Source organism: Amblyomma maculatum, chromosome 3, assembly GCF_055883805.1.
Source record: "Amblyomma maculatum isolate TAMU_Amacu chromosome 3, ASM5588380v1, whole genome shotgun sequence".
NCBI lineage: Eukaryota > Metazoa > Arthropoda > Arachnida > Ixodida > Ixodidae > Amblyomma > Amblyomma maculatum.
In genome coordinates this window covers 10,477,557-10,504,968 of record NC_139346.1, presented here as the reverse complement: position 1 = coordinate 10,504,968, position 27,412 = coordinate 10,477,557, and the positions used below count along the sequence as shown (strand labels likewise).

Below are 27,412 nucleotides of genomic sequence, written 5' to 3'. Positions count from 1 at the left end.
TACAGTGCAAAAATATCAATGAATTTGTGGTATTTAATGAGGAAAGTTTTTAAAAATTGCATGCTTTCTGGAGCGTCCAGGTGGCTTTTTGGTCTCTGAACTTTGGCAAGCTGTAAATTTGATTAAAATGGGACCAGGACATTCAATCTTGATTTTTGCATTCTCTGCGTGTTCTAAATTGATTTCATAGGTCAATTTTCATTGTAACTCAGTTTTACTGACAGCTCACCTCCAAACAAAGAACATAAAGTGCTCAATATTTTCAAAACTAAATGGCTTACCGTATTTACTCGAATCTAACGTGCACCTTTTTTCCGATATATCGTGTCCAAAAATTGGGTGCGCGTTAGAATCGAGTACGACCCTAAATCTCCGATATCATATCACCATCGGCATTTCAAAATGGCCGCCTGGTATGCACTTCGAGCCTACTAGCTGGTCTAGCTGTCTATGCCTAGCTGCAGTAGCGTCCTTCGTGTGCTTTGGTACATGTGCTTTGGTAAGTTAGCCTACCCGTTTTCTGCGATTGACCGACCAGTATGGACGTGCCGAAGATTCGTCGAGTTCATCATGATGCCCCATTTAAAAGGAAAGTCATCGTGTGTGCAGAGACGGACGGAAATCGGGCCGCATCACGCGCATTCGGAGTTCCGGAAACATGCGTGCGGGACTGGCGCAAGCAGAAGGAAAAGATTTTCGGCAGCAAGGCTACACGAAAAGGTTTCAGTGGACCGAAGCAGGGCCGGTTCACCGAAATAGAAGAGCGGCTCGCAGAATATGTTCTAGAGCAGCGAGCGGCGCAGCGGCCAGTGACGACGGACCTGCTCAAAGTCCGGGCGATTCAGCTAGCCCTACAAATAGGGCTAACGCGGAGCGACTTTAAAGCGAGCAGGTGCTGGCTGTCTAATTTTATGAAGAGAAAAGGCTTTTCTCTTCGAAGGAGGACAGGGATATGTCAGAAGTTGCCTGAAGGGTACGAAGAAAAGCTGCACAGTTTTCAGCGGTTCGTTCTAAGTTTGCGCCGCAAGTACGGCTACCACCTCGGCCAGATTGGAAATGCCGATCAGACACCGCTGTACTTTGACATGCCTGCCACCACAACCGTTGAAAAGAAGGGGGCGAAGCAAGTGCGTGTGTTGTCTTCCGGCCACGAAAAAACACGCGTCACCGCAATGCTTTGTTGCACCGCGGATGGACACAAGCTGCCCCCGTATCTCATATTCAGGCGCAAGACGCTCCCGAAAGGAATCGTGTTTCCGAGTGGCGTGATTGTGCGCGCCAATGAAAAAGGTTGGATGACAACGGACTTGGTCGCCGACTGGATCGATAACGTCTGGCGCAAGAGACCCGGCGGCAGTTTGGGCCTGCGTGCGATGCTTGTGCTCGACGCTTTCAAGTGCCATCTCGACTAGCGCATCAAGGACAAGCTCGCTGCGTGCAACACCGACCTTGTCGTGATACCAGGTGGCATGACATCGCAGCTCCAGCCGCTCGATGTTTGCTTGAACAAGACAGTGAAAGATAGGATTCGGGCGCTGTACACCGAATGGCTTGTGAGTGGCTGCCATGAATTCACTCCCAGCAACAGAATGAAGCGTGCCTCGCTGCAAGAGTTCACTGGATGGGCGAAAGATGCGTGGTGCACGATACCGTCTGCCATGGTCATCAAGGCCTTTAAAAAATGTGGCATATCGAATGTCATGGACGGCACCGAGGATGAGATGCTTTGGTCCGTCAGCAGTGACAAGGAGTTGTCTGACAGCGACGACGAGTGAACCTTGTGCCGGCATAGTGACAATCTTGGCAAGATAAGCCGTTTCCTTTTGTGTGTGTGTTTTTTAGTGCACCGAGATTAAATCTTTGCTTTTCCAAACGAGACAAAGTTGTATTGCTGTATGAAAGCGTTAGGTGCGCGGTACTCTTTTTCGCGGAGAACGGGTGCGCGTTACAATCGGAGCTTTTTTTTTTTTTTTCGGGGGTGGGGGTCACGAAAAACTGGTGCGCGTTACAATCGAGGGCGCGTTAGATTCGAGTAAATACGGTACACAAAATTTATGTGCATATTTGAAATCAGCACAAAAAACTGCATAAGTGGTGCAATTTTCGTCAGAATCTATGTGTCAATAAAAAAAATTGTCTTAAGACCAAGGTTCCCCCTTAGGAAGTTTGCAGGGGTCAAGTGGATACAGCTCGCACAGGACCGGGTTAATTGGAGGAATATGGGAGAGGCCTTCACCCTGCAGTGGGTATAGTCAGGCTGATGATGATGATGCATGCTGCGCACCGAGATTAATTTCCTGAATGCGTAGCGCTGCCGGCAAGAATGAAACAAGGATATCCTTTATATCGCTGTAGTTTCCTAAAAGTCCTCTACAGTTCCACTGGACTAGGAACGCCATCTTTATATGAGGAAGGTAGAGAGACTAAGTTTTTACTGGCCCGGTGATTCTGGCCTTTTCTTTTCTACTTCGCTAGCGCTGCTGCTTGTCAGATGTTGAGGGCCTGGACGATCATCGTTTGTTGTGTCCATTGCGTCCTCGGATGTGCTGGATGATTGTGCAGAATGCATAGCCACATTTGTGCTAGGCCTCACCGTCATTGAAGAGACCTTGGTGCCGGCTGACCTGGAGGTCCGCACAGCCAGTTTTAGGGGCGGTGAAGCAGCCCCTAAATGATGATGATGATGAAGCAGCACCAGCTACTTCCACCTCGGGCATAGAGGTCCCTGCCTCAGGTGCACCATGTGTGGCTTGGGCAGGTTCCGAAGACTGATGTGATGCCGCCCCCTTTTGCGTCACAACATAATAAGTTGGATCCTGAGTCGGTTAAGCTAAGCCTGGTCGGTATCTCTTTGCTATCCCATCTGATTTTGATTCTGAACCCATTTATGACATTTAGTTCTCTTAGTCCTTCCAGGAGTTCTTCACTGAGGTGATCATTTGAATGACTCCCCTTACCATGTTTAGAGAGCAGTGTTTGGTGATAGGCATTCCCCAATCTGGTGGTAGTTTCCCCAATCTGGTGCGCAGCGATGTCAGGGCGCTTTTATCTTTTTATAGCTCCTCCAGTGGCGGGGAGCGAACTTGGCAGAGTGCCCGTGATGGCTTGATTGCACAAGCCTGGTTCGATGTATCACGCCGCGCTTGGGGCAGGCGTCATTATCGCAGCAGCAGACCGCGTGCTTCCGTTGATTCATACATGCACAGATAAACGGCTCCCGCCAAAAAAAAAAAAAAAAAATGCCTGCCGCTTCTTAACGTCCGCAGCCGCCATATCTTACGCCTACGTCGCGCGTAAAGCACAACGATAAGAAAAAATTACTCTCGCAGAAAAAGAAAAAAAGAATAAAAACAGAGAGAGAGCTGCCGTTTCTTAACGTCCGCAGGCGCCATACCATAGCCACGTCAGCCGCAGCGCGCAGAGGGTTCGCAACACACGCTGGAGAAAGCGTCCGACGTCTGTCTGAAAACGGGCTGAGCTGGCTTAGCGCATGCGTAGCGCGTGCTGAAGGAGAGAGATAGCACGGCAAAAGAATGGGCACACCCACGCACATGGCTTACAAACGTCATGTGTTGGCGCGCGGGAAACGATAACTGCAGATGCGCGCGCCTTTGGGGAATGGGCGCGGCGCTGTCCAGAACTGTCCCCTCTCATTCCTTCCGTGCGACTTGAAAACGTCACGCGGCAAACGGCCAAGGGTGATGCGATAGTCTTTGGGGAAGGCACACAGTGCGTGTAGCGGAGTTCGATATATCAAACGACCGGTGAAATTGAGTTCGATATATGACGCGGCTTTCCTATACTTTTAACATGGGATTTTCAAGGGGATATTCCGTGAGTTCGATATAACCAAAATTCGATTTATCCGGGTTCGATATAACCGGGTTCGACTGTATTGCTTTTGCAATAAAAACAGGAAGGGAAGAGAGGATGAGAGGAAAATAAAAGGGGAGGATAGAAAAAGGAGACTGCCGATTTCCCCCAGTCGGGTCAGGCCGTCTATTGGGGGCCTAAGTGGTGTATTGAGGGGCTGGTCCAAACACTCGGCTCAACCACCAGGATCCCTTTTTCCCCAGATGCCAAGCATGGCTAAGCGTAGGTACACATCACCCCTATGTTTGTTCTGCACTCATTCACTCATGCAATTTGAGCACCATTTTTTTTTTAGTATGGAAGCCCTAGTAGCCCCAATGTGTGGAAATCTGCTTGGTATTGTTGTCAACATTCTTGACCATAAAGGTGGAATACGACGTTACTAACAGACCTCCATGTAGGGCCCTCTTTTCAATATCAAGATGCAACCATTCTTTGTGCAGTGGTGTCTCAAATTTCATCAAGAATCAAGGATCTGAATTGTGTTTCATTTCAAATGTGCAAGTTTTCCTCCGAAAACAAGGGTGCAAATTACAAGGGCAAAAACGCACATTACACGCTGCCACATTAACCCCCAAAAATATGGATGATGGTGCTCACCAGTCGGCAGATGGGCCAGCAGGCGGGTGGCCCCAGCAGGCGCAGCTGGGTCAGCTCCACCAGGGCCCCCAGGGGAGCCCGGAAGGCCTCCGACAGAAGAGAACAGCACCCCCGCATGCGCTCCACCACACCACGCACCAGCGGCCCAAACACCTGCACCACAAAACAATGAATAATTCAGTTTTTGAACCACCAGTCTGAAACTTTCTTTGAACTGGCACTTATTTTTTTTCAGGCCCCTTAATAAGGGTGAACGGTGCCATGAAAGCTGCTTGCAGACCTCCAAGGCTTTCATTGTGAAATCTTCACAATGAAATATATTGCCGGCACGCACCGGCCTCTCGCAATGGGCAGCCGTCGCAGCGACGCACGCTGTATAGACGTGCAACATTACAAAAGAAGCATAAGAGGGAATAACTAATCTGCTGTGAGGTTTTTTCTCACATTAGCCTTAGAAAACACACTTCCTGCACAGCAAGGCAACAAAACCCTGCCATGACAATATAGACATTTGAAGCATATTTTTTTTGCATTCAGATCCCGTAAATGGTTCTGCATCACAATTGACATGAAAACAGCATATTCTTTACGTTGTTTAGATTATAACGAGTGAGCCCCTGCAGGGAGCAAAAGCTTATATTCACTTTGCTTGAAATGGCGTCACGCCGCAGCCTTAGCTTCGGTCCAAGATTTGATTATGCCTTATCAAAAATGCGCATGTCATCAGATATTCAAATGTGCTCGCAACAGAGCGCAATCGAAGGCAATCAACCAAAGAGCCACAATCTGTGTGCTGAAAGTTGGCCGTGTTGGTAATTAGCGCAGACTCACAACTAAGTTGGTTAGACGGGCCGATGTATAAATGTACAACTGAAGGAGCATTTGGGGGCCACTTCATCCGACACTTATTCACACGTGGCTGTGCATTGCAGGAAATGCAACAAATCAAAAAGGTAATAAAGATAGACAAAGCTGCTACCAGCTGTTCTCACAAACTAGAATTCTTTTCCATCATTAACTAACGCGAGAAGTTAAGGAGGCCTACTGTATCATGAAACAAGGTGATACTAGGTGCATCAGCCAGCCTTCTGTCTCCCTTGCAGAGTGTGAATTTTTATACCTTGATAAAACTTGAAACATAATGGTATTTTTTTGGCAATCTGGCAGTTCCGCGCAGGTGCATCTGTTTGTTCGAATAAGCTTAGTTGTGAGTGAAAGCAAAGCCATCATCTTAGAGGAAGCAAACCTATTGCATGGCTTGACGATAATAATCTGAAGACATTAGGTTCAAGGGCAGCCCAAGAAGCCTAGTTGGATGTGAAAAAAAGACAAAACCAGCCTCATCTTGTCTGCTCCTGTGTTGTATCTTTTGGCACATTTCAAGATGAAGCTCATTAGATTTCCCTCCCTCAAGATGCCACTGGCAGTGATGATGTGGTGTTTCGGCTAGTCATTAAGGGTAACGATAAAAACCATTTTCAGATCCTTATAAATGACCTCACTGGGCAGCAGAGACTCTGTCAAAACTCGCAGAGTGGGAGACGTGCCTGTCTGAGACGGTCAGCAGCAGCAGCCGCATCCACGAGGTCTCTGAGGAATCCGCCAGGCAGCTGCTGACGCAGGAGGGGATCCAGCAGCAGGCTCCTCTTCCAGGGGGCACCACTAAAACATGCGTACACAAGTGCAGCCTAACCAAAGTTACCAATAGCCAAATTTTCAATAAGTTGAGCATTATGATTTGTATTTTTGGTTAGCTGCAAAACCGAGTCAATGACAGCGTTACAGTCGAACCCAGATATATCGAACTCGAAGGGGATCGCGAAATAGTTCGATATATCGATAATTCGATATACAGAAATTGGCTTGGGACGGCACTTACGATGCGAAAAACGATACCGTATTTCTCGCGTAATCAGCTCACTCGCATAATGAACCCACCCTCTACTTTAGCAACCGAGAATTTGGAAAAAAAAAAAAAGCGTTAAGGTCAGCTCGCTCACATGTAAGCGATTAAGCGATCTCAGCGACGAGGGGCAGTGACAGAGCAAAAAATTTCCAACTTGTTGGAACTGCGTCCCTCTGCCTTTCGGTGGATCCACCGCGGTAGCTCAAAACAAGGTTGCTGTGTCGCCGCCGCGGCAGAAATCGCCAGCGTTTTCGCTTGCATGTCACACTCCGTTTTGGTCGTCTCATCCACAGCTCATTTCTTGGCAGCGTGCCAAGATGCTGGGCAGGGATAACGTCGCGGTGTGTTTATCTTTTGATAGCTCCTGCTGCGGCGGGGAGCGAACTTGGCAGACTGCCCGTGATGGCTTGATTGCACAAGCCTGGTTCGATTTATCACGCCACGCTTGGGGCGGGCGTAGTCCACTGCCACAAAATCATTGGAAAGCGTGATACAGCAGCTGCAAATGCTGTTTGAGGCGAAAAATGCTAAAAGCTGGTGTCATGATCGCAGCGTGCTTTCGCTGATTCATACATGCAACTGAACTGTCCCCACTCATTACTTCCGCGCGTGGCTTGAAAACGTCACGCGGCAAACGGCCAAGGGTGATGCGATCGTCTTTGGGAAAGGCACACCGAATGACCGATGAAATTGAGTTCGATATATGACGCGGCTTTCCTATACTTTTACATGGGATTTTCAAGGGGATATTCCGTGAGTTCGATATAACCAAAATTCGATATATCCGGGTTCGATATATCCGAGTTCGACTGTATACGTCCAATTTCCAAGCTAGCAACACGCAGAAGAAAAGCTGTTCTCCTTTCTTGACTCTATTAAAATATGTTACAGTTACCATTAAGGCCACTCCAACCGGCAAAAATCTTTACTATATCAGGGTCTTGAATAATCAGTCACTGGTTAATAACACAGCTCTGAAGATGCCCTCTAGTAATTAAGTGGCTACTTACTCAATGCATCTGGCTGATTTATAAAAGAAACTCTTGAAAAAATACCTTCCTTCCTTTACTCATTGCCCCTTTATGCAATTTTACTTTTTCACTTATATTTTACGTTGACACCTTGTGGAAGTATTTTTGCATTAGCACTACAAGAATATGAATGCAATCTGAGTGATTTCATATGAAAAAGAAAGGTTTGCCTTTGCTGTTTGTGTCATTTAAGAGGCAGAAAAAAATGCACAAAAACACAACAACAAAAATGTGCATGCCACTTGTTGCTAAAACAGACGCTTGGGCAATCCACTGAGTGTAGACAGCGCATAAAAGAGTATACACAAACGTAGTCCCCTTCTTGCCACCTCCTACTTCATCTTGCCAGGGACCTTTCCCTTCTCTAATTACCCTCTCTCAGAGTATCATGCTGCCTTCTTCCACATTCGTATCCAACTTTACTACTTTCTTCGCTACATACACTGCCTGCTCTCATAAAGCTGGCTTCCAGCTGCTGGAGCCACATGAAAAAAAAGAAAAGGATTTAATGCTTTTTGTTCTTTTCCTGGAAAAAATTAAAATTTGCCTCCTAGGTTGTGCGCGTACTGCGATCTCATTTCATGGGGGAAAATCATCTGTGGAAGCCAACTGGGACTTCTTTCGCAAGAGGCTGAGATTTTTGTAGCCATGCGTGCCCGCAGAGACTCTAAATAATGAAAACAGCAGCTTTGCTGTTCCACAGGAGCAGGAAAAGACATTATTTTCAGATATTTTTGTTCCATATTAAAGAAAGTAACTCTGCACTGTAATACAGGAAATTCACAAAGTCACAGACTACAATTGGCGACAAAAATCTCACAGGTCACTAAAAAATTTGCATCACTTAAACCTTTATGAGGCTTGATAGGTGAACATTACCATAAATATCTTATTGCATGTGCAACAGACTGCAAAGGTGGCAAAATACTCCCACCGCATACTACAGTGCGATTATGCAGTTAACTGACTTCTTGAAGAATATATCTGGACTGAAGTTTTACGAAAAACCCGTTCACACCAGAAGTAAACAAATATGAAACGTTCCTCGAACGAGGACGTTATACGGTAACCAGAGCTTTCGGTTTACTTTGCCATGCATATTAAATCATTATAGCATACACAACCCAAACATCTTTACCGCCTCAATTAAGGACTTTAAGCTATATCTTATCAATTCCGCACTGTCTCTCTGTACTTTCCGTTCCTTGCCTTAAACATTATTACAAGAATAGTCACTTCATTTTCATTACGTTTTGCCATGTTTCATGCATACTGTGTGGGATGCGGGCTTGCTGCGGCTGCCCTTTGCGCGGCCGCCGCCCGCTTCCCAGTTGTTCTCCCCGTTCCCTTTCTCCCGCCTGAGGCGGCGGAGAGGGGCTCGGACGACTTGTCACTGTCGTTCGGGCCACAGCTCCGCCCTGGCGTCCCAGTGGCTGTCCTCATTGGCGCCTTTTGGCGGGAACACGGCACCGCTTCGACAGCCGCGCTTGCGCGACGGTCCGAGCGGAGCTCAGGGAGAGACTCCTCCGAGACATCGCAAGGTGCGTACGCTACTGTTTTTGTCTGCCGGCCTTTGTCCGCGCAGACCAGTGTGTACTCGAGTTCGTCTGCTCCGGGTCGTACCTGAGAGCGAAGCTCGAGCCTGTCAATGGTGATCCAACGATCCGCGACAGGCGTACCTTGCGGTGGTTGCCCACACTCTCTCAAAGGAACCCTTTGGTCACTGCGAGAGAGATCACAGCACGCCCTTGCGTGCTTGCGGCGCGCACTCCGTGTCACTTCGTGCGCGCAGGGGAGCCTAGCTCCTCGCGCGCTCCCTTGACACGGTGACTGCGTATGTGTGTGTATGTGCGTTTGTAAATATGTGTATATGTGTGCGTATGTGCGTTTGTAAATATGTGTATGTGTGTGCGTATGTGTGTGTGTGCCGCTGGAGGATGGCGTTTCAATAAACGTCTCCTTTGTGAACTCGGAGGTTTGTGTCCTTGCAGCGAAGTGCTCTCCTCCCGATGGAGGTTGAGTGCGCGCTGCAGTGTTTCAGTGCGCGCGCGGTGACGGCTGATCGGGGCTTCGGCTCGCGCGACGCTCGAACCCGCGGTGGTTCGTGGCCTATGTCCACGTGGAAACCACAACTGGCGCCCAACGTGAATTGTCCCTGGCTCCATGAGTCGTTGGACAGCACATCGGCCGAGCCGGTCGCCTTGACGATCAAGCTCATGCGCCATGCCTGCCGCCCCCTGCGCGGCACTCGGCAAAGGCACTGAAACACGCTACATGGTTCTTCGGACCCCCTTGCGGTGCGAACGTTGACCATATGCCTCCGCTGTTTCAGCTTTACGCCGTTGCGGAAGCAATGTGCGCGACGCCGCCGCTGCCGGCATCTCCGCACAACAGCACCCGTACCCCGCTTGCAGTCATTTCTGTTCGGGGAACGGCGAGGCGTCGGCCGGGCTCCCTCTGGAAACCGGACCGAAAGCGCGCTCAGTTGGCTGCTCCTTGAACTTGCGAGCCGGCTGGCGCGCCATTCTCTCTTGGTACAGCATTTCGACTTTTCGGTGCAGTATCTACAGGGGAGAACGAACGTGGTAGCTGACGCGCTATCCCGTGCCCCACTCGCCCGCGGCGGCGTCTTTACGGACGGCGGGCGAAGGGGGCGAAACAGCGGACGAGCCGCAGAGCGGCACGGAGGGGACGCCCGCAGACGGGTTCCCCATTCCGCTATCCGGGTAAGCAGCGCTTCGCAAAGCAGGCGAGGGTGAAAGCTCTTTGTGAGCACATCTGAGACGCCGATGCTAGCGGAAGTTTTGCTGCGAACCTGCGGGGGGACGAAACCAAGCTCTCCTTTGAGATGACTGGGATCGTTTTCAGCCATGAAGAGCTACGACGGTCCAGCAGAATGACCCGTTTTGTCGCGATGTCAGCGACGGTCTCTGGGAGACGAAGCGCCGTTACGCTGCTTGTATTGCAGCGGGCGCAGCGCCGTTACGCTACTTGTATTGAGCGGGCGCAGGCAGTTGTGGTTTCCTACGTGGACATAAGCCACCAACCACCGCGGGTTCGAGCGTCGCGCGAGCCGAAGCCCCGATCAGCCGTTACCACGCGCACACTGAAACACCGCAGCGCGCATTCAACCTCCACCAGGAGGAGAGCACTTCGCTGCAAGGACACCAACCTCCAAGTTCACGAAGGAGACGTTTATTGAAACGCCATCCTCCAGCGGCACACACACACACACACACACGCACACACATACAAAATATACAAAACGCACAAGTGACACGGAGTGCGCGCCGCAAGCACGCAAGGGCGTGCTGTGCTCTCTCGCAGTGACCAGAGGGTCCCTTTGAGAGAGGGTGGGCAACCACCGCAAGGTACGCCTGTCTCGGATCGTTGGATCACGATCGACAGGCTCGAGTTGCGCTCTCAGGTACGACCCGGAGCAGATGAACTCGAGTACACACTGGTCTGCGCGAACAAAGGCCGGCAGACAAGAACAGTAGCGTACGCACCTTACGATGTCTCGGAGGGGTCTCTCCCTGAGCTCCGCTCGGACCGTCGCGCGAGCGCGGCTGTCGAAGCGGTGCCGTGTTCCCGCCAAAAGGCGCCAATGAGGACAGCCACTGGGACGCCAGGGCGGAGCTGTGGCCCGAACGACAGTGACAAGTCGTCCGAGCCCCTCTCCGCCGCCTCAGGCGGGAGAAAGGGAACGGGGAGAACAACTGGGAAGCGGGCGGTGGCCGCGCAAAGGGCAGCCGCAGCAAGCCCGCATCCCACAACTGTTACATTATTGTGGGCCGTTATATTCCGTGCTGGTTTTTAACTAGCTGTTTCATTGTATATATGTGCTCTTTCTGTGCTTCATAATTTTCATGTTATAGTTAAATCTTGTTACAAGAGACACTGTTACACGAGACACTCGGTTATAAGCAACATTTGAAAATTGTTTGGTTGGTTTTCCTATGTCTGCCATGTTAACAACATTGCATACAAGAGACATGGTTACAAGAGACACTCGGTTACTAAGGACAACTTCTGCAGGTCCCTGGAGTAAATTATTCCCTATTTAGAAGAGACACAACCCAGGTGTGCTCATGCAATGCAGGTGAAGCGTGCCAACTCGTACATGATGCACTTCAGATTCCCTTAGCTAAATTCTGCTCCATATCAGCGTCCTTTTTGTTGTATACGTCAGGAACTGAGAAGGAGTGCTTCCCAATGATTGAAAAGCCAAAACGACCCCGTTGTTTCAGCCACTCACATCGCATTACTGTCACCTACGAAGCAAATCAAAATGGATGAATGACATCCAGCATTTTTAACTCCTCGCTGTTTAAAATTTATTCACAAGGTGAAAGCTCAGAATCCTGATGTCTTTCTCTTTGTGGACAATGCTTCTTGCAGCACCAAAGTTCTCGTGCTCAAAGCCACCAGTTATTTTTTTGCTCCAAACTCCACACCTACCTTCTACCAATAAACAAAGGCATTATGCACTCAGTCAAGTTGCTGTACAAAACAAGGTTGGTAGAACGTCTGTTGCTCGACAGGCAGCAAGATTGTACAATAGTAATTGATGCAAAGTTTGCTGTTCAGGTGATTTCAGGTGTCTGGAATGGCTCGAGAAGTGAAGCTGTGAAAAACCATTTCAGACAAGCAGGCTTTAAATGTGGTGACATGATGTAAGAGGGACCATATATGAATACTGTGGCAAGCTTCCTTAAAGATGAAGCTTGGGTGAGCATCCAAGAAACTGCTGAAGTACCAGAATCTTTTTAGGAATCCATATTTGCAGATGTGGATCTTGTGTGCTCCCAAAGAGCTTACAGACTGCAATCCTTGTGCAAGTAAATGACACATGTGCCATAGAGGATGCCTACGAGGACATTTTAGAGGAAAAGTGTCAGCATCTGAGGGTGACAAGCAAGTAAGAGTTCTTCAAAAGGTATTAGAGCAATAGGAAAGCAATAGGAAGGAATAGGAATTTGGGAAGGAATACACTCTGCACTCACAAAAATACATAATTGTATGAATAACTTCTTTAAGCTTTCCTGAACAATTTCCTGTTAATGTGTGTAAATGCATTTATATGCTGATGTGCAGTAAACTGATCAACACAGTGCTTTTAGAATTTTTGGTTACAAGAGACCTTGCTTACAAGAGACATCTTTTTCGGGTCCCTTGACTGTCTCTTGTAACGAGGTTTTACTATATATTTTAAATGTACATGTATATTTTCACCTTAATGTCAGACGTCCTGTTGCTCTGCCATTACTGGGCCTCGGGCATCTCTCAAGCTATTGTTGTAGCCTTTCGCCTGAGGCCCATTTCATGTATATTACTGGAAATAAATTTTTTTCAATTCAATTCAAAACTCTGCTGGGAGATGATTGCAATGTCAGTGATTTGCCATTAGCTGTGCCATCATTAATGCTGGTCTGCACTACCACTCCACTGCCAAGGGTGGGGAAAAAAGCAGCCCACCTGGGTCCTCCAGCCAGCGTGCCACACAGCAGAAGCACCACCTGCCGCACCACCTGCACTCGCACCTGCGTCAGCAGGCTGGTCTCCTCTGTCCCCGCACGCTGCTGCACACAGACCATGCCTCACAACCACCTCCATCACACTGTTCTCCTCTATCGTGTGCTGTTGTATTACCCCAAATACCCTCAAGTCATCCTTAATCACTGCCTACATTCCGAAGGGAAGTTCGTGCATCTCAGCGCCAAAGACTGCCAGTAGCACCAAGTGGCGCCACTTGTGACCTGGTATCGGAGGTGAGCGTGCACTAGCTGCTCAAAATTGTGCACTCAGCCAACGCAGAGCGAGAATTTTCGTTTTGGATATCCTCAACTGTGTTGCTACGACCTCACATCAGCGTAGGAACCTTCCATGATAGAACTGTGCTTATGGCAGTGGAATAATCCAGACAATAATTTCATTTTGGCACTTTTTTTTTCTGCCCTTTAGCCCGTCATGAAATGAAGCACAGAGAAGGCTCAACAATGATCGGGTAGCCTCACCCTGTTCCTCTCTTCCAGAGCAGTGCGCTCATAGCAGGACAGCAAGTACTCCAGCAGCCGCTTGTGCCTCTCGTCCGTCCTGTTACAGGAGAGGACAATGACTGCATGACAAAAGCTGCATTGGCATTTTCAGGTGCAGCCAACAGGCCTTTTGTAACAGCACAAAAAGAGATTATGCTCAAAGACCTAAAAAGAGAAAATGCAGCAAAACAGCTTACTTTGTGTGCACCACGTTTCAGGAAAGTGCTCTGCACACTGAGCATCGAAAAGCAAGACAGGGAGAATAGTGCAGATTATATGCTGAGGCCAACATAGGTGCCAAACATGTCACCAGTTTATGACAATGCTGCACTTTTACCCTTACAGCGGAGCGTCTTTCTTACCGAAGACTAGCACTGAATGGAACCAGCCTGCATTGAAGACGCGTCATCTTTCAAGCCATTTATCGCCAAGTATGTAATCGAGCAAGCGTCTGCATCATGATTTTTGCCTTTTGCCTGTACGTTTCAACATGTCTTTTTTTCTTTTTGCACCCACCTCCTCTATAACGCCCTGTGGGCCCTGAAAGTAAATAAATACAGTGCGTGGAGGGGTAGCAATATGCTCAATTTAAACTTGGCACGCACCCAGAAGAATAAAACAAGTTACAACAAATCCAGCCGCGATGTGGGAGCTCCTAGGAAACAAGCTGGACGGCAGAATGATGCCAGACAAACGAGATTGCTTTGCTAACAGCTTTTCCTGTAGCTCAATATTCACTGAAGGTGATGCAAAGACATGGTAGCAACGTTCTGGCCATTTTCCAAGTTTTGCATATGTGCCCCTCTATCACACCAGAAGTTGGCACGATAACCTCCTCAAATGACAAGCCCAGTGGAAAGATAGCTTCTAGAAATATGCACAGATAGCAACGCCATCCCACATACACTAGCACTGCATTCAAACAAGCACTTCTGAACACAGAATGAGTTACACACAACAATTAAAGGCTTAAGCAACTTTCCCACAGGTGCAGTGAAGGGAGACTAAAAATGAAATTGACTTCATACCGTGCTCCAACCCTGGCATTATGCAGGATGTAGGGGGAGAAAGGTGAGATGCAGTGAATACAGGATGGTAAGGTCTCGAATAGCCTAGATTTGAATAGGGAGATTAGTGAGAAGAACTAAGGATTAGGCGAGTCGGTGGTGATCCATCGTATAAAAACCAGCGCTAGTGAACACAGACAGCGGACAAGGCAAAACAAACGGAAGGCTGACAACTGAATTTTAATCGAAAGTAAGCAGTCAATTCATACACTTACACACGCACGAAGGAATCTTGGAATCTTGTCAAACACAGATATACTGCAACTACTCGCAGTACCAAAAAGAAAGAAGAAACTATATAACACCAACCCAAGGCACGTATGCTACCATCGCAAACCGACTACACACCATGAAGCATGCTCATTTAGACAAGTTAATCTAGGCTTTGTTCACGCAGCCCTTTGTATGTGGAATGCTTCAGCAATCTCTCCTGTCATCACGTACAAACACCACTGCTGTGTCAACAAAAACGGAGAACACTTGCACATAAGGGAGTATTGTGCTACGTGATTTCGTAAAAGGATATTCAGCGCTACATATAAGACACGGACACTGGAAGAAAACACAGGACGGGTGCTGATGCCAACTAATTCTATTGAAACAGACGCACCCCACATCTGTACACCAATGAGTGAACGAAAGCGCATATGTATAGGAAATTTCTTGCCAGATTAGGAAGAGCACATACGTTCTATCGCCTATTTGCAGTGTCTCGCAGGAAAAGTGATGTGGAGCTGACGCACATTTCACCCGTTTCCTTCATAAAAAATGCTTCCTACAATTTGCGTGCCAATCTATCCTTACTTCTGCGCAGAATTTTGATGTCCTCAAGTCGTGGCTTGCAGTGCTGACCAATGTCCCCTTTGCAAGAGCGGCGATGGGCGGGTGGATTCTGGCATGGCACGTTTGTTTACACAGTGGCCAGTTTGCTCGACATATACTTTGCCACCTTTTAGGGGGATTTGATAAACCACACCAGTGGTACACTGCACGTACGGCTAGGAGCGTTTCATACCACAGCCTGACTTCTCAAAGCCGCCACTGCTGACCTTGGGGCAAATCTTGGGGCAAAAGCGAACACTGATGCACCGGCCGGTCTGGACGATGCACACACGCCCGCAAGGAAAAGGGATAAGATAAGCCATGCCCTACCTTCTTACAGGCAACATACCTGTCCCTATGCTTAATACTGCAAAGCTTTTTAATAACCTTCCCCCCCCCCCCGCCCCCCCGTTTTCTCTGTACTGCAGCCCCTACTTTTCCCGGTTTCCAAGCAATGTACCACAACACCGCCTCACGTGCCAGTGTTCTTCGTTTTTTGTTGACACAGCAGTGGTGTTTGTAAAGCCGCGTTCAGACTACGTGCGCAACGCACATATCGTTCGTAAGGATCGTAAGCGTAAGCGCAAAAAACGTAACGTGTCTGTTCAGACTGCTGTCGTATTGAGCGTAAAATGCGCAACGTACGCAGCCAGCGTGGGCGTAAATGTCGGAGGACCCGCGACTTTTACGACTAGTACAGATACGTCTGTTACGCGCGACCAATGCGCACAGCCGTTTCGGTTTTCCCTTTCCGGTCACGGGGCTTCCGGTCCTCCCAGATTTCGCGCGCAAACCACTAGTAGGCGACATCATCCAACACTCCTACTCCGCTGCAGTGTCTCGGCTGGCCGTTGTTATTGGTATTGTGTCGGTGATTGTGTCTGTCCGCAGCTTGATCATGTGCAGTGCGGAATCTTCGCTGTGGAATTAGCAGCCTCTCATAAAAAAAGTTCGGCAGAGGCCGGCTCTCTACTACGAGTAGCTGAAATCGCACAGAGAGAAGTGCAAAACGATGCCTGGCTGCAAATTGCCAGTGCGCTGAGTAAAAGTAGTAAGTGGTTTATCAATCCGTTTTTTCATGCGCGAACAAGCTCTCAACAAGCAAATGTTTCCTCTAGTTTAGAAAAGGGAGGTTATGGAGGCGGGGGATGCCCGCTTCATCCGCGTGCATTCTCGCAGCCCATCGGCTCCGTTGACAAGTGAGGAAACAGTTGGCCTGCAGCGAAAGGCCGATGCGGGGCGACGTTGCGGTCGGGCCGCAGAAGGGAGCTGGTGCGGACTCGTCGAAGTTTGAAAGAAGCTCACCGTAAAAGAGAAAAAGAAAACAGCATTTTCTGAGGGGGGACGAGGTTCCGCGGACGTTTCCGTGTCTGCCGCGCGCCCCGGCTCATTGTTTGGAGTCAGTAGTACGGCCTTTGAGTCACCGCCCCGGCGCGTCTCCAAGATCGCTCCGGGGCACTGGTAAAATCGCAAGCAGGGATGCAGGCGGACCGTACGCCTGGTTTGGTGCGAGAGAGTGCGATCACGGGACACCGAGCAGGAGTGCGCGATACGTCGACAATGAGAATAGGCGCATGAAGAAATGTGCGAAGGAGTGAGCGGTGCGTCAGCACGGTGAGCGGACGTTTGAAAACTGTGTGCGAACGTGCGTGTGTGAAACGAAGTGTATTTATAATCTAATTGTCAATTGTTAATATACTTATTGTTCTTTTTCGTATTTTATTTGTGTGTCCAGTCTTTTCCTTCACATCTCATTTTGAGCTTGAAGAGCCCAGACCTCTGCTATCAGCTGCTTGCTAACCGGCGCCATGTTGAGAGCGCTGATTGGCCGGTCGTAAAGAACGCATCTTACCGAACGGCCCAGTGTGAACATGCGCGGTCGCAAGCTACGTAAACGGGAGTTCCAGCCACTATGCGCACTGCAATAAATACGATACTTACGACGGATGCGCACGTAGTCTGAACGCGGCTTAAAGGAGTATAGACACGTACATTTTCTGTTCCGGTATTTTTGCTTTAATCAATCCACAGTGATCCAAAACAGAGGGACTGCGACCCAAAAAGCCCCAGCACAGATCAATTAATTTGTTATCAGTGCATTTATCATTGCCAGTTTCGGTTTCGATCTCTCCGGACGCGAGTGCGCGATGACGTCAAAGATACGAGAACGCCACACGAGCGCCCCCTACTGGCAAGGTAGGTGATCGCGTAAGCACAAAATCTGATGATGCATTCGGGTCGCGTTTTTCGTCTGCTTGCTGTCGCACGTGCAAGAAAATATCGTCGAGCAGCGCTTCAGCGTAGCATAATTAGTACCATTAGTACTGCGACGCTGTTTCGCCCAATAGCGTGGATGTTACTAACATTGCCGGGCACTTTAATCCCGACCCGCTCGCCTGCGACTCAAGCGACGAAGCAGGAATCAGCAGCAGCCACGAAAGCTTGGTGGGCTGACGGCAGGAAATGTCAACTGGTAGGAATGTTGAACAAAGGAACCGTGAAGATGCTGCTTTATCAGTCCGGTTGGCCAATGCTGTGAGCCAAGCTGTTCTAAAAAGTTTTAGTAATGACGCGATCAGCCACGTGCTCACGCCTGTTCACGCGCTGATTGGTCCCGACGCGGCAGGCCTGCGTGCCGCCGTCCAAGCATGTGGCGCCATCTGGCGCAGTCAAGGCAATCTGGGTGCGTCCGTGGCCGCTGCGCTCGACTCCGAAGTCATAACTGCCTCATAGCATCCGCTATCGGTAATCTAGCTATCGCAGATCGCTGTTCATAGCTATTTGTACAAAGGACTATCAGTCACGATTAAATTGCGAGGATTATTCAGCCAATACGGAGGTACTGGTAGAAATAATTACAGTGATACAAGCGAGCTTTTTTTTTTCCTACAGCTGCTGCCCGGTGCGACGCACCTAATGTCTGCTAGCTCCGCTGCTGAAGGCGTCGCGCAAAGCAAGAAATTATTTTACGAGATGGGCTTGCCAGTAAAGCGGCGCTAAACTCCGACGTTTATTACAGCGTTAGCCCGTTCCGAAGCGCCTTTCGCTGGCGCTTCGATGTGAAACCAGCTAGGGCTAGCGACGTCTAGGGTAGGCGGGGAGCGGCGCAGTATGTTCCCGGCGCGCCATCGAGAGGCACCGTTGCCGTAAGCCCTGCACTTGTGCAGGCATGCTGTTGGGGCCTGAGTTTAGCAGGCAGTCTCCATACGTATACCGGTGAGGTAATTGTAACATGCACCAACAAAGAAGCCATCGAGTAAAGTGAGCAGAAGCGGAGTTCTTTCTCAGGGCACGGCCGGAAGCGGCGGCAGCGCTGTTCGAGTCCGGCCATGTGTCGTCACTGCTCTTTGCTTTGCCGACTCCACGTCACAGTTGTTTGATGGCGTCACGTTGTTTACCTATGTACACGTTTTCGTCACAGAGATGTCGATGCCAATGGGTTTTGAAAAACGCGGTACTTGCCTGCCTTGTTTTTAAAATCAAATTAAAATATCTTCGCGGAAACGTGCGAGGTTGGGATTGCTTGGGGAGCATCTCTGTATAACAAGGAAAGCAATCGTATTCCTTCCGACGCTTCAAAAAATAGTGTCTATACTCCTTTAAGTGATGACAGGAGAGATTGCTGAAGCATTCCACATACAAAGGGCTGCGTGAACAAAGCCTCGATTAACTTGTCTAAATGAGCATGCTTCACGGTGGTTATTGGTTTGTGATGGTAGCACACGTGCCTTGGAATGGTGTTATCCAGTTTCTTCTTTCTTTTTGGTATTGTAAGTGGTTGCAGCATATCTTTGCTTGACAAGATGACTTCGTGCGTGTGTAAGTGTATCCAGTTTCTTCTTTCTTTTTGGTATTGTAAGTGGTTGCAGTATATCTGTGCTTGACAAGATGACTTCGTGCGTGTGTAAGTGTATAAATTGACTGCTTACTTCTGATTAAAACTCAGTTGTCAGTTCACCACCTTGTTTCATCTCGTTCTCTGTCTGTGTTCGCATAAGCTCTGGTTCTTATACAAAGATCAGTGAGGAAGAAGTCCATCAACGAATAAGCGGTGAGGGAGAAGGCAGAAAAATTCAAGATCTCCCTTACTGAGATCCTGAATTAAACCAAATTCAACCGAAATAAACTGAATTAAACTCCCATAGATCCTGAATTTAACCAAGGATGACGACCTTAGTGTAGAAGCGATGAGTGATACCTTCAGATATATCATTACTGAGTCGCGGTAGAAGTAGGCAGTAGGATAGTTAGAGAGGATACAAGAAAATTGCCTAAGCAGATGAAAGAATTAAGAAATGCCAAAGCATGAAAGCCTGCAACCCAACAGACAAGATAGAACTGCTATCGAAAGTAATCAATAGGTGCAAAGCGTCCGACATAAGAAAGTATAACATGAAGAAAATCGAGCATGCTTTAAAGAACGGGAGCACCCTTAAAGTGGTGAAGAGGAAATTGGGCATAGGCAAAAATCAGATGTATGCGCTAAGGGACAAGGTGGGCAATGTCATCACGAATATCGCAACAATAGTCAAAGTAGCCGAGGGGTTCTATACTGACCTATACAGTTGTAGCTAGGCAACAATGAGATTGGCCATAGTGAAGAGTACTCAAGACGTTCCATCAGTGACAACGGGCAAGGTTAAGAAAGCATTAGAAACTATGAAAAAGGGGAAAACATATGGGGAAGATCAGGTAACTACGGATTTGTTGAAGGACATCGTGCTAGAACCAGAGCTCACCAGAACAGGAGCTGGCCACCCTGGTGCAGTAATTGGCTGCAACCTCCTATGATAAGCTCCATAAAACCCAGGCCCTCAGTCACCAGCGGCTGCGGAACAACTGACCACGGCGGCGGTCAGACCTGTGACGCAGCAGGGGGTGCTAAGAAAGTCTGGCTCCGCTGGACAGGCCGCCATTGGAAACTGACCCTGGCAACGTTTAATGCTAGAACCCTAGCTAGTGAAGCTAGCTTAGCAGTGCTGTTAGAGGAACTAGAGGGCATGAAATGGGATGTCATAGGGCTTAGTGAGGTTAGGAGGCCGAATGAGGCATATACTGTACTAAAGGATGGGCATGTACTGTGTTATCGAGGTTTACCAGAGAGGCGACAACTAGGAGTAGGTTTCCTTGTCAACAAGTATATAGCGGGTAATATAGATGAATTCTATAGTATTACTGAGAGGGTTGCAGGCATCGTAATTAGGCTTAATAAGCGGTATAAACTGAAGGCCTATGCACCTACATGTAGTTATGATGACCAGGCAGTTGAACGCTTCTATGAAGATGTAGAATCAGCAATGCGAAAAGTAAAGACGCAGTATACTGTACAAATTGGCGACTTCAATGCCAAGGTAGGAAAAAAACAGGCAGGATACAAGGCACTAGGTGACTATGGCATTGGTTCTAGGAATAGCAGGGGGGAGTTACTAGTTAAGTTTGCAGAGCGCAATAACTTACGAATCATGAATGCCTTCTTCAGCAAACGGAAGAACCAGAAATGGACATGGAAAAGTCCTAACGCAGAGACTAAAAATGAAATCGGCTTCATAATGTGTTTAACCCCCGCCATTATGCAAGATGTAGAGGTAATTGGGAAAGTGCGATGCAGTGACCACAGGATGGTGAGGTCCCGAATTAGCCTAAATCTGAAGAAGGAACGCAAAAGATTAGTAAGAAAGAAACCCATCAACGAATTAGCGGTGAAGGGGAGGGCAGAAGAGTTCAGGAGCTCGCTACAAAATAGGTATTCAGCTCTAACTGAGGATGGCGACATTACCCTAGAGGCAAAGCACAATAATTTCAGAGATATCATTACTGAGTGCGCGGTAGAAGTAGGCGGCAAGATAGTTAGAGAGGATACCGGTAAGCTGTCTAAGGAGACGAAAGATTTTATTAGAAAACGCCAGAGTATGAAAGCTTCCAATCCAACAGACCAGATCGAATTGGCCGAGATATCAAAGCTAATCAATAAGCGCAAGGTGGCCGATATAAGGAAGTATAACATGGAGAAAATTGAGCATGCTGTAAAGATCGGGGGAAGCCTTAAAGCGGTAAAGAAGAAATTGGGCTTAGGCAAAAACCAGATGTATGCGATAAGGGACAAGGTGGGCAACGTCATCACTAATATGGAAAAGATAGTAAAAGTAGCCGAGGAGTTCTATACAGATCTCTACAGTAGCCAAAGTAGTCAGGACCGTAATGAGATTGGCGGTAGGGAAAAACAGTCAGACGTTCCACCAGTGACGAAGGACGAGGTCAAGAAAGCACTAGAAACTATGAAAAAGGGGAAATCAGCTGGAGAGGATCAGATAACTACAGATTTGCTGAAGGACGGGGGGGGGGGATATCGTGCTAGAAAAACTGGCCACCCTGTATACGCAGTGCCTGGTGTCATCGACGGTACCGGAACCATGGAAGAATGCAAACATTATCCTCATTCACGAGAAAGGGGACTCTAAGGACCTTAAAAATTACAGACCAATAAGCTTACTGTCTGTTATGTATAAGGTATTTACTAAGGTAATCGCTAATAGAATCAGGACAACCTTAGACTGCAATCAAGCAAAGGATCAAGCAGGGTTTCGGAAACGGTACTCTACTGTCGATCATATCCATACCATCAATCAGGTGATATAAAAATGCTCGAAATATAACCAGCCCTTATACATAGCATTCATTGATTACGAAAAAGCATTTGACTCAGTTGAAACCTCGGCGGTGATGCAGGCATTGCGAAAGCAGGGGGTAGACGAGCCGTACGTGAAAGTGCTGGAAGATATATATAGTGGCTGCACAGCAACCATAGTTCTGCATAAAGAAAGTAACGAAATTCCCATAAAGGAAGGTGTTAGGCAAGGAGACACAATCTCCCCAGTACTATTCACAGCTTGTTTAGAGGAAGTATTCAGAGACTTGGAATGGGAACAGTTAGGGATAAGGGTAGATGAAGAATACCTCAGTAATCTGCGATTTGCTGATGACATTGCCTTGCTAAGCAACTCGGGGGATGAACTGCAAATAATGATTGATGACCTAGACAAAAGTAGAAAGGTAGGCTTGAAAATCAATATGCAGAAGACTAAGGTAATGTTCAACAGCCTCGGGAAGGAACAGCAGTTTACATTAGGTAGCGAAATACTGGAAGTAGTAGGCGAATATGTCTACTTAGGACAGGTAGTAACGGCAGATCCGGACCATGAAAAGGAAATAACAAGAAGAATAAGATTGGGATGGAGCGCATTTGGCAAGCACTCGCAGATTATGACTAGCAGCTTACCGGTATCGCTCAAGAGGAAAGTATACAACAGTTGCATCTTGCCTGTACTCACTTATGGGGCTGAAACGTGGAGGCTAACAAAGAGAGTTCTACTTAAGTTGAGGACAACCCAGAGGACTATGGAACGAAAAATGGTAGGGGTAACATTAAGGGATAGAAAGCATGCAGAGTGGGTCAGAGAAATAACTCAAGTTACCGACATTCTAGTAGAAATTAAGAAGAAGAAATGGACATGGGCAGGACATGTAGTGCGAAGAGAGGATAACTGATGGTCGCTGAGGGTAACAAACTGGATTTCAAGGGAAGGAAAGCGTAGCAGGGGGCGGCAGAAAGTTAGGTGGGCGGATGAGATTAAGAAGTTCGCAGGGGTCGAGTGGATGCAGCTAGCACAGAACCGGGTTAAGTGGAGAAATATGGGAGAGGCCTTCGCCCTGCAGTGGGTATAATCAAGCTGATGATGATGATGATGATGATGATGATGATGATGATCGTGCTAGAAAAACTGGCCACTCTGATTAAGCTATGCCTGGTGTCATCAACAGCCCTGAAATCATGGAAGAAAGCTAAAATTACTTAACTTCTGTGGGGTTGTAATAGGAGCATAAATGCGTTTTCCCCGCGGCTGACATTGCAGCTGACATTTCATTGCAGCTGACAGTCCAAACCGTTGACCCCACACGGTGATCGCGTGCGCTACCGAGCACACGCCGATGGTCGGTAGTGCACACCGACCATTGCGGGCAGTGCTCTTGGGAACAAAGAAACAACCCGTGCTGCCAACAAACAGGCATTTATTGCTGGAATAACAACAACGACAGCTAGCAATAAAATGAATCTAGGTCGTCTGACTCATCAGCAGGGCCACGCTAGGGCAGGGGATAAGCTCTGAGACCGGACAGTGCAACCAGGCGGGAAAAGTCACACAAGGTCACGCAAGGCTTTGCCTTGCCGGCGACAGCAAATTCCGCGAGGATGTGCCCGTTCGTGTCGAGTTTTAGATGCCGAAGAGCCCTGGCTTTCCCCTGTACACAGCCATGAGCCCAGGGGACGCTGGCGCCATCTTTCGATAGTTAATGGCATCTAAAGATAGCTAGAGTAACTACCAGGAGAAAAAGCTGAGTTTAAGGAGGATGAGGGGAGGTTGTTCCTCACAATTCATTAGAAAGGGGACGATAAAGACTTGAAAAATTACAGACCAATCAGCTTAGTACCTTTTACACATAGGGTATTTACTAAAGTAGTCTCAAACAAAATCAGAACAAATTTAGACTGCAACCAAGCAAAAGATCAAGCAGGTTTTCAAAAAAGGCACTCTATACTCAATCATATCCATACCATCAACCAGGTGATAGAAAAAGGCTCGGAATATAACCAGCCCTTATACATAGCATTCATCGATTACGAAAAAGCATTTGACTCAGTAGAAACCTCAGCGGTCATGCAGGCATTGCGAAATCAAGGCGTAGACAAGCTGTTTGTGAAAGCACTGCAAGATATATATATATATAGCGGCTGCAAAGCAATCATAGTTCTGCATAAAGAAACAAAATTCTTATAAAGAAAGGCAAGGAGACACAATCTCTCCAGTGCTATTCACAGCTTGCTTAGAGGAAATACTCAGAGACTTGGAGTGGTAGCAGTTAGGGATAAGGATGGACGGAGAACACCTCAATAATCTGCAATTCACTGATGACATTGCCTTGCTAATAGCTCAGTGGATTAACTGGGAAGAATGACTGATGACCTACAGCAGATAAGTAGAAAGGTAGGCCTGAAAATGAATATGCAGATGACTAAAGTAATGTTCAACAGCGTTGGGAAGGAACAACAGTTTGCAATAGGTAGCAAAGCACTGGAAGTCGTAGGTGAATATGTCTACTTAGGACAGGTAGTACACTCGAACCCGGATAATTGGAATTTTGGTTATATCAAACTCACAGAATATCCCCTTGAAAATCCCAAGTAAAAGTATAGGAAAGCTATGTCGTAAAGCTATGTCGTAACCGAATTCAATTTCACCGGGCGTTCTCTATATCGAACTCCGCACCACGCACTGGAAGGTGCGCCTTCCCCAATGACGATCGCATCACCCTCGGCCATTTGCCGCATGACATTTTCAAGCCACGCGCGGAAGGAATGAGAGGGAGCAGTTTGGTGACGGCTGGTCTAGGGCAACGCCATGCATCCCTTTCCCCAAAGACGCGCGAATCTGCGGTGACCGTTTGCAGTGTGCCAGCACGTGACATTTACAGCCAATACTGTCGTGGTGTTTGGGAGAGGGGAAACAACGCAAGGGTGTGCCCATTCTTCTGCCGAGCTTTCTCTGTCCCCATCTTCGTTCGCAGCAGCACACATTGCGCATGCACCGACAAGCCAGCTCAGCCTGTGGCAGAGAGAATGTTAGAAGCTCTTTCCAGTGTATGTTGTAAGCCCTCTGCGCGTGGCGGCTGATGTGCGATGCACGTCTCATGTCGTCGTGCTGAACGTGCGTAAGCTGCGGACTTCAAAAAGCGGCAATTTTTATTTTAGTTTTTTGTGAGGATCGACCATCCTTGTCGTGCTGTACGTGCGGCGCAGCGTAAGCTGTGGCGGCTGCGGACATTAAGAAGCAGCAAATGTTTTTTTTTTTCTTTTGCGAGAGTCATTCATCCTTGCATCTATGAATCAACAAAAGCACGCGGTGAGCTGCAATCATGATACCGGCTTTTAGCATTGTTCGCTTCAAACGGCATTTTGCAGCTATCACGCTTTCCAATGATTTTGTGGATGTGGACTACGTCCGCTCCAAGCGCAGCATGATAAATCAAACCAGCCCCGCCGGGGTGGCGCAGTGGTTACGGCGCTCGACTAGTGTTCCCAAGGACGCGGGATCGAATCCCGGCCTCTGCGGCAGCTTTTCGATGAAGGTGAAAAGCAAAACGCTCGTGTGCTGTGCGATGTCAGTGCACGTTAAAGAACCCCAGGTGGTCGAAATTACCGGAGTCCTCCACTACGGCATCTCTCATAGCCTGAGTTCCTTTGGGACGTTAAACCCTACAAACCAAACAAAACCATAAATCAAACCAGGCTTGTGTAAACAAGTCGTCATGGCACGCTGCCTAGTTCGCTCCCCGCCACTGCAGGTGCTAACATCAAAAGTAGAGTCAAAAGACAAACATGTGACGTTACCACTGCGCAGCCTCTTGGCGCGCTGCCAATAAATGAACTGTGGATGCAACAGTCGAAACGGAGGGACGCGCCACTGAATATGTTGTTTTTTTTTTAGTCAAATTCTCGGCCGCAAAAGTGGAAGGTGGGTTCATTATGCGAGTGGGTTGATTACGCAACAAATGTGGTATCATTTTTCATGAAGCAAGCGGCGTCTCAAGCCGATTTCTGTATATCGAATTATCGATATATCAAACTATTTCACAATCCCCTTCGAGTTCGATATATCCGGGTTCAGCTGTAACAGCAGATCCTGACCATAAAAGGGCAAGGAAATTAAGATTGGGATGGAGTGCATTTGGCAAGTACTCCCAGATTATGACTAGAAGCTTACCGGTATCGCTCAAGAGGAAAGTGTATATAACAGTTGCATATTACTTGTACTGACCTATAGGGCTGAAATGTGGAGGCTTACCAACAGGTTTCTACATAAGCTGAGGACAACGCAAAGGGTAATGGAACGAAAAATGGTAGGGGTAATGTTAAGAGATAGGAAGCGTGCAGAGTGGATCAGAGAAATAACTCAAGTTACTGACATTCTAGTGGAAATCAAGAAGAAGAAAAGGCCATGGGCAGGACATGTAGTGCGAAGAGAGAATAAGTGATGGTCGCTTAGGGCAACAAACTGGATTCCAAGGGAAGGAAAGCGTAGCAGGGGGTGGCAGAAAGTTAGGTGGGCGGATGAGATTAAGAAGTTCGCAGGTGTCAAGTGGATGCAGGACTGCGATAAGTGGAGGAATATGAGAGAGGCTATAGTCCGGCAGCGGATGATGATGACGTGCAGAAAGCAAGCAGGCACAGGGGCCAGAGAAGTTAAGAAATTAACATTTGCTCATTATGAGTAGCGGGATGGAATCCTAGCTGCGGCAGCTGCTTTTCTATGGAGACAAAGAGGAAGCTGTCCATATGGTGTGTGAAGTCAGTGCAGAGTACAGAACCCCAGGTGGCCGAAATTTTGAAAGCCGTCCAGCAAGGCGTTCTTTAAAACCTCATCATGATCATCATCAGCCTGATTATACCCACTGCAGGGCAAAGGCCTCTCCCATATTTCTCCAATTAACCCGGTTCTGGGTTAGCTGCATCCACTTGACCCCTGCGAACTTCTTAACCTCATCCGCCCACCTAACTTTCTGCCGCACCCTGCTACGCTTTCCTTCCCTTGATATCCAGTTTGTTACCCTAAGCAACTATCGGTTATCCTCTCTTTGCACCACATGTCCTGCCCATGTCAGTGACTTGAGTTATTTCTCTGACCCACTATGCACGCATCCTATCTCTTAATGTTACCCCTACCATTTTTCGTTCCATAGCCCTCTGCAATGTCCTCAACTTAACTCTTTCACTACCACGGGAAACGGTGCAGTTTTTACTAGGTGGAAGGAAATATTTTTTGGCGACTAGACACTAATGCCTTATTTACATTGTTCGGTATCAAAATGTAGCTAATAGAATGTTCTATTCAATAGAATAAACGTTACATATATTTTGAGCCCTCCACGGAGCTTCTTTCATTTGTACATACCATCATCATCGTCCCGTGGCGCCGGCTCCGACACGCGCTTGGGTTCTGTCCATCGGAATAAACGCCAGAC

The 27,412-nt window shown here is 47.9% G+C and overlaps 1 protein-coding gene across 5 annotated transcripts in view; it reads right to left on the bottom strand.

The window, feature by feature from the left end:
- Ube4B (Ubiquitination factor E4B) overlaps positions 1 to 27,412 on the bottom strand; it is a 373,326-nt gene that overhangs the window by 181,061 nt on the left and 164,853 nt on the right. For 4 of the 5 annotated variants that reach the window (XM_084597298.1, XM_084597297.1, XM_084597293.1 and 1 more), the window contains 4 exons: positions 13,428 to 13,506; positions 12,889 to 12,992; positions 6,021 to 6,135; positions 4,474 to 4,626 (listed from right to left, as the gene is read on the bottom strand). In XM_084597298.1, the coding sequence (XP_084453424.1) occupies positions 4,474 to 4,626; positions 6,021 to 6,135; positions 12,889 to 12,992; positions 13,428 to 13,506 (451 nt within the window). The remainder of the gene's footprint in view (positions 1 to 4,473; positions 4,627 to 6,020; positions 6,136 to 12,888; positions 12,993 to 13,427; positions 13,507 to 27,412) is intronic. The other variant, XM_084597295.1, reaches the window with a different exon arrangement.